The 8,022-nt window shown below is 37.1% G+C and overlaps 1 protein-coding gene across 1 annotated transcript in view; it reads left to right on the plus strand.

Moving 5' to 3' along the window:
- The window catches only part of COL24A1 (collagen type XXIV alpha 1 chain), a gene marked incomplete at its 5' end in the record, with an annotated part of 140,490 nt that overhangs the window by 131,840 nt on the left and 628 nt on the right, over positions 1 to 8,022 (plus strand). Inside the window, 7 exons of the mRNA XM_009635107.2 lie at positions 1,227 to 1,262; positions 1,357 to 1,383; positions 2,413 to 2,478; positions 3,260 to 3,428; positions 4,820 to 4,929; positions 6,051 to 6,266; positions 7,946 to 8,020. Coding sequence (XP_009633402.2) covers positions 1,227 to 1,262; positions 1,357 to 1,383; positions 2,413 to 2,478; positions 3,260 to 3,428; positions 4,820 to 4,929; positions 6,051 to 6,266; positions 7,946 to 8,020 — 699 coding nt within the window. The remainder of the gene's footprint in view (positions 1 to 1,226; positions 1,263 to 1,356; positions 1,384 to 2,412; positions 2,479 to 3,259; positions 3,429 to 4,819; positions 4,930 to 6,050; positions 6,267 to 7,945; positions 8,021 to 8,022) is intronic.

Consider the following 8,022-nt stretch of genomic DNA (forward strand, 5'->3'; position numbering starts at 1 on the left):
AGCAGGAATATTCTTATTACTATAATAAATGATTTACAACTTAATACCTCTTTGACTGGATCAGTTTCGCAATATTTGTCAGCGTGACCATGTCAGATAAGATTATTTCTCTTTTGGCAGAGAATTAGCACTAGCGTGACCATACTGGTGTAAGAGGGCTTTTGCTGGAATAGCTTATTGTGCTCAAATAATTGGTACAAGCGGCGCTGGCTAAAGAGTGTTTTGCTTAAATTAACTCAGTTATGTTAAAAGGTTTTATTAATACATGGTGCGTGTCTGGCCTATGCCTTTCATTCCTCCTCCTTCTCTTTTGCTTGTACTAAGGCACTGCCACCTATTCTTTTCCTTGATGTTGTTCTTGCTGTTGTTTATGTTACAGCAGCTCCTAGAGGCTTTGAGTATGTAGAGATTGAAGAAGAGAAACACAAGTATCACTGTATATTAACAAATACTCATAATCATTCCACCTTAATGTGAATAGTTGCTCAAAGAAAGGATAATTCAGATGGAGTTATTGTTTTTGTGAGGGTCCGCGTCTAACCCTAAGGCAAGCCTAGAAGTTAGATTTAGGACTGCGTGCATTGTCGGCACTGTAAGCTAGGGAAAAGCAGCTGTTCCTTCTCCTCCTCTCCTCCCCTCCCCACTGCAACATCCTACTTGCTAAAATGATGCCATTTATGATGAGGAAATAAGGGCATAACTTCTTGAATATGAAGGAAGCCTGTGGTATCACTGTTCACAATGGAGATAGCATGTTCTGGCTGAAAATTGGCACTGCTGATAAATGGAGCTAATAAATGCCTAGCAGATACTCATGGAGTAAAGCAGATCAGTTAGTTTTTTACAACTACCTATAACATTATTTACAATGCTTTTATGATCATTCATCCCTTGTAGTACTTCTGTTGGCCATATAGTATATAATGCTGGCACGATGTATAGCGCATTATATATAAATACTTTGTATGACTTCTAATGTTCCCTTAATATCAAAAGTAATTGTATAAGCAAGTAACCAGACAACCCAGCAATTCTAACAGGAATATTCACACATTAACACAGTACAGTACTTTAACAATAGTAACTTATAATCTACAGATTTACCAAAACCAGTATCACATCTTCTTTATAGTACGCATCATGACGTTTTGTGAATTAAAAATACATAAACATAAAAGAAGAGATGTTCATCTATAACTGTTGCATTTTATCTCCATTTCTTCTAGGGGCCTCAGGGACCTCAGGGCCGGCCTGGGCCACCTGTAAGTGCATAAAAACCACACCTGTATTTTCCCATTGTGATTGCATTATGTAAACATGTGAAGCACCTAATATCTGGTTTCTCCTATTTTCCAGGGACCACCTGGACCACCAGGACCAAGAGTAAGTTCTGTAACAACCCTAACCTACAATACAGTGAAGTGAAAGTGAAAATAGCAGAAAACTGCGCATGAAATGCAAATGCATTTTTCTACAACTTCCATCACTACAGTAATACATTTTGTGAGCCTCCCACCTTACAGTGTCTGTTCTGTTCTGCCATGCTGTTAAGCCCTCAACAGGCAACACTCATGGATACACTCATGCTTTTGACATGGTTGAACGCCGTCACACTCTCAAAGGTTTTTACTTCTGTTCTGCATTTGAACACTCTGAAGGATAGCAACAGAAAATTCTGTGCTATTTCTGGCCCAGATGTTCTGCCTATATACAGACACACACAGAGATTTAGTTTGTTAAGGGATTGTGCCAGTTAAGAGAGAGTCAATATCTGAGGTGTCCTAAAGCTGCAATGATATATGTAATCTGAGAACAAATTGCAAGAACTAGATGTTTCTGTGGGTGACTTAATTCTTTAAAAATAAATAAACTTCTTGTCTGGGCCTGGGTATATACATCACACAAAGTGCAGATAATGCAGAGAGGCAAGAAACGGGCTTCCTATTTGGAGGCTGGATTGTCGGTCTTGGTATTTGTTCATGCATCAGCGAAGACTACTTCAATCTGTCAGCTGCTGATGGAAATATTCTTTGTGTGCTTCTCTGTAAAGGAGTAACACCTTTTCACATTTACCTGGATTGGTTTTCTTAAGTATATCAATTAAATGTCTGGGAGGAATAAGTTCGGACATCAGTCTGTATCATTTTTCCAGTTTCCAGGAGTATGGTCATTACATTGGGTATGGGATTGCTAATAAAAATCAAATACGCTTTTTCTATATGCATGCTTGCATTCTTTGGAAATGGAAGGGAGGATCCTATTTTAGAAGTAAGTGTTTTCAATGAATTATTTTCTAAAATGACAAAATAATGGAGCTATCATGTGTGTTGCTACAATGCTCAAAGAATTTACCACCTGCATTTTAGAATATTCCTGTTCATCTTTTTATTTTCTGAAATATCTTTTTTCCAGAAACAAGTGGACATCAATGCTGCTGTTCAAGCTTTGATTGAGTCAAATGCTGCACTGCAGATGGAGGTAATGTATTTCAATGTGTTTACATTGTCATACAGGGTATGTAATTACAATTCTATTTTTTGAGGACAGAACAGGGCTTCTTTGCAAAGACTTAATTTAAAATGAATTGTGGATAGCAAGTAATTACCATAGAATATAATTAAACATGCTAGGATTTATCGGATACAACTGAAATGAAGTTAAGAAAAAAGAGCAGCATTTCTACCTTTTTGTCATGATTGGCATTAATGGACATTTATTGACTATCACACATAGCGGACTCTATCTGTTCAGCCACAGATAATGATAGTGGGATTGAATCCAAAAAATACTGACATATATGCAAGTGTGTTGTCCCACTGATTGCAAGAAAACTCCTTACATGGGTGAAGCCAAATACATTTGCATATGTTTTCTAGGTTAAGTCTAAGAGTAAATTTCACTGTTCAAAATCTGAAACTGCTAAGTGTACTTCAAAAATGCACTAATTATTTTCTTTTTTCCTTTTTTTTCTGTATCCACATTTTTATGTCAACACGTCATAATGACGTATTTGCATGATCTTACCCTGCCTGTAACTTCACTGCTCTGATAATTTTAATAAAATGTGCTAATTTGTTTATTGGATTTTTGAATAATTGAATATTTATACATTATTCTTACCCTGGTTTATGTGGCTGATTGCATGCATTATAAATACTTTGCTTCTGGCTGGCTATTCAACGGCCATTTGACTTTTACTGCATATACTGCTGTTGTGCTACTTCTTTGTGGTAACACATTTGCTAATGGCCCTTGGCAGAAATACCAGAATACTGAAGTAACTTTACTAGATCACAGTACAGAGATATTCAAAACGCTGCACTACCTTAGCAATTTACTGCACAGCATCAAGAACCCCCTCGGCACACGGGATAACCCAGCACGCATCTGCAGGGATTTGCTTAACTGTGAGCGTAAAGTGGCAGATGGTAAGTGTCCACTTTCATTAAAGCTTGAACACAGCTAGGCTTTGAAATGTGTTGCTTCCAAATGTTACTTTCTACATCAAAATTCTAATGTGTAGATTTATTGTGTTCTGTTGCAGTGTGCCTGTCACAGCTATCTTTAGTTAATCTTTATTTAAGATAAAATTTCTGAATTTTAAAGATGAAAGTATGTAGCTCTCTAATATTATACAAATATTAGAGACTGAGTATATCTATAAAGTAAACAAAAGTGCCCAGAAAGTTTGAAGCTGGATCCAGTTTTGTGATTAAAAGTTTACCAAGTATTTGTAGCTAGTCTGCAATGAATTTTGTGTGGATCAGTTTCTACATTCCCAATGAGAAAATGGTGTACGATATACTACTGCTGTCAGATACACTGACAGTTGCTGTATCCTAGAAGATCCTGAGTCAATACTTCAAATCAAAAATAATTATTTAAACCTGCAATGTCAATACTGTGACATAATTCAGTTTCTGAGTGGCCAATAAAATAATAAATACCTGTAAATATCCCTATTATCAAGTATTAGCATTTACAAGCTAAGGAGGAAATGGGAAATTAAGTTAGAGGTTACAGGGAAATCGCTGTTCTGTGGCATATATAAGGAGGGATCAGTTCTTCAAGACTCTAGTAGAGATGAGCCTAACCCTTCTTAGAACTGTGCTCTCCTAAATAAATCTTAGTCCTTAGGGCCACAGAGGTCACCAACAAAGTCCTCTGCTTCAGAGGATTACACACAGCCATATAAATTGTAGAGCACAGGCTCACCCATATTTAACCATAAATTAAGGAAAGCTAAATCCTGATATAATTTTCATGTGTCCTAGTTCTTTTATTGGACCAAATCCCGTGGATTCACAATGGCAAACACTCTTTATTACCGTTGCTAGGATATGTCATGTAGAAGCGTCTGATGGGAGAAAGTTAGTGGAGAAAGAAAGAATCTTCAACATGCTGTTAGAGCAAGAGAATTTAGATTGATGTTTGACATCCTGAATATGTTCTCTGTATAAAGCCAAGCCCAAAGACAAAAAAAAAAAATTAAGTTTTAATACAGAAAGAGCAGACAGGAAATACTGTTTGTTCTCACTATTTAGCTGTAGAAAGAGAAAACGTTTTTGAAACTATAACAGTATTCAAAAGTCATTGTATATGTAATCAGAATTGAATGGTTATGATAGTTTTACTCAGTACCACTTATTATTAGAAATGTAACAGTGAAAAGACTTTCATGTTCCTTTTCTTTCATTTCCTAGTGAAGCTGTGGTGATAATATATCTAATACTTGCCCAAAAGTATGAATATTTTAGCAAATTGTTTAGTAACAATTATGTTTTGGTTTTATTTTCCATCTGGGATTATGTCCTAATAGGAAAATACTGGATTGACCCAAATATCGGATGTCCTTCTGATGCCATTGAAGTTTTCTGCAACTTCACTGCAGGTGGTCAGACATGTTTAACGCCACTGTCTGTGACAAAGGTATGCACTGCTTCCAGAGAGGCTGCGTCTGTGCTGCAACTCCGAACAAATGAACACTTCTTTACTTAACTCATGAAAAGGTGTTAGATTTCGGGGGGGGGGGGGTGTGTTAATGTGCCTCTTTGTGCCAGGACATGTTATATATTCTGTTACAGAAGTTACAGATTTTCTGGAGACAATATATGTTAGTGTAACTCTCGCTTTGTTCATTAACTCACCATCTATGCTGATAAAATTATTTGGTTTTGCTTCATTCTTTCCTATACAAGGTATAAAAATAAGCCTGAAATGCTTCTAAGCTACATTAGTAACTCATCACTCAGGGCAGCCAAGTGAGGAGATGCTGAGCTTATTGCAATGGAAAGGAAGAAAATTATGACTACTTTTCAACACTTTGCTACTTTTAAATGCCATTAGGCAGAGACTGGTTTCCTTTCTATCATTAGTCTACGCTCCTCTTTACATGCAGTCCTTAAACCCTTGGGAACAGAAATATTATATTTGTGGAGTTTTGCACATACCCTGTAGTCATTGAAGAGCACAAGAAATACCATAAAGTTCCCATACGCATTTCTACATTTGGAAGATCCCTGAATACAATCTAGTCTTGGAGAAATTCTTGTTGAGTAATAAGTAACTATATTTTCTGTCTAAAAGCAAAGTATGCTTACAAATTTATTGATTTTTTTAATGGCATGTAGGTATTGCCAGAACTTGTGGTCTGAGAAGACTAAACAATGGAATGATGTGCTGCAGTTAAAAGATTCCTACTGATAATATCTTTGTTTGAATCACAAAGTCATTTGTTTCAGTTTTCTTATTTAAGAAGTGTTTTCTGCCCAGCTGTGTTTCAACAACGTTGTAAGCATTTGCAAATGTTTATATCTGATCTTTGAAAATGTCCTATGAAAGCTTCTGTTTATAGTAATCACTATAGTAGAACCTAACAGCTCTCCTGAAAAATACAAATTGTGCTCCCTGGCATTGATCCCAATGTATAAACACGTATACATGCACCCATGCCTGAACCCATACATGTACGTGCATGTCACTTTGCGTTGCTGTGGCCATTCAGCAGAGGCCAGTTGTAAGTCTAACGATGCATTTCTCTTGGAACTTAGCTGGAGTTCGGCGTTGGAAAAGTGCAGATGAACTTCCTTCATTTACTGAGCTCAGAAGCAACCCATAGCATCACAGTTCATTGTCTGAACACACCAATGTGGAGATTAAATAAAGTAGGTGGCCAGAAAACGTCTGTTAGCTTCAAAGGATGGAATGGTCAAATATTTAAAGCAAATACACTACTTGAACCGAAGGTGCTTATGGATGAATGCATGGTAAATACTTTTTGGCACTAGCATTATTAAAACCATAATGGAGTTACTGTTTAGACATTATTAACTTTCTGCAAATAAATAACAGTCATTTAGAGTCAGTCACATCCCTTAAAGCTTACCTCTTACCCTGTTCTGCATATGTCTCTATATGCCAACCTTTTGATATTGAATTCAACGTCTACCCAAAGTTAAAAGCAAGTGCAGTAATACAAGGTTATCTGTACTTGCTGTTTGCAATGAGTGTCATGTATCTGAAGACTCTACTAAGACACTGGAGAGATAAGAACAGAAATAAGGAGGTTCTCCAGGTAACTTTAGGAAGTCACTCTCAAAATGAAAATTCAGGCTTCAGTAAGAGTTCTTTTGAGGTTATCTAATGTAAAATCTCAGGTTCAAACAGGCTGGAAATTATTTTTTGGACAACTAAATATCTTTAAATTCATTGACTGTGAGTCAATTGTTTGGTTATTTAATAAAATACTGATGACTGGAAATGGACTCCCTTGCTAACTAAAATATTAAATAATATTTGTATTTAGGAAAAATTGGAAGAGCTTATTAATTTTGTAATGCTTATTAGATTATTCCACTCACCAAGGTGTGAGCCATTTGGTAAATGTCTTGGTAGAACTCTATGAAATGTAGGAACCAAGCACTTTATACTTTCACTATTTTGTAGCTCTACTTTCATTTACAATAAGGAAAGAAGTGTGACTCGTTCCATATCGATACAGGGATGTCAAGTGAGATTTTTAATTTCAAGACAGAAAGTGGTTTTATTGAGGCGCTTGGAAGCTGTTATGCTTCCAGCCTTTATTTGCACACGCTCATAAGATGTTCTAGCTTGTGTCATGCAGCTAAGGTATGGCCACTGAAGCCCCTTCTCCCCACCTCCCAGTCTGTTTGGGACTGGTTTAGTCCCTGAGAAAAATTAAGGCTTACAGTGATGGCTATTGAGAAGCACCATTTTTCTGTGAGATTCCACAACGTCTGTCATGCTTTCTGTGGGAAACAATGTATTGTACAGATCTGCTGCAGAATCTCACGCGTTTCCCTCTCTGCGAGGATTTCACTTTTCAGTGATGTCCACCGTACTCGATGGTTTTTAAGAATGGAGTGATTGCAAACATCACAGTGCTCCCAGCCTCAGATAATGTTATAACGTTAGTTTATAGTTTTTATGAGATACCATTTTTTTACTGGGATTTTTAAAGGATTAGAATAATCAATACAAAGTTCATGGCAAAAATGCAGCGCTCGTTCATCACGATTATGCTTCAAGGACAAAGTCATTCAAGTGCCTGTAAAGTTTATAACCTGAGACTTACTGTTCAAATTCGGAGCTGAATTTAGCAAGAGATCTAAAAGTCTGTATGAGCCCAGGGCTGCTTGCAAAGTGACAGGCACTCGGCTCTGAGCCACGTTGCACTGTGTCTGCATCTGATCCAGCTGGATTCCAGGCTGGGCTCTTTTACAGTTACGGTTTTGCCAGGAGTGCCCATGGTATTGCATGGGAGAAATGGCATTTGTTAAATTACACAGTTTCTTTAGGAACTGCCGGGAGAAGAAATGTTTCTGTACACTTCTCCTCCTCCTCTCGCTCTTTAAGCACCATTTCTGTTTGTGTTTGGTAGCTCATCTTTGATACGACTCTAATATTCTGCTTCTGTGTATTGCAGATTGAAGATGGCAGCTGGCGTAAGACACAGTTCTTTTTTCACACTCAGGACACAAATCAGCTTCCAGTTGTTCAAGT

The sequence above is a fragment of the Egretta garzetta genome, unplaced genomic scaffold (genome assembly GCF_000687185.1).
Source record: "Egretta garzetta isolate BGI_Z169 unplaced genomic scaffold, ASM68718v1 scaffold43, whole genome shotgun sequence".
Taxonomy (NCBI): Eukaryota; Metazoa; Chordata; class Aves; order Pelecaniformes; family Ardeidae; genus Egretta; species Egretta garzetta.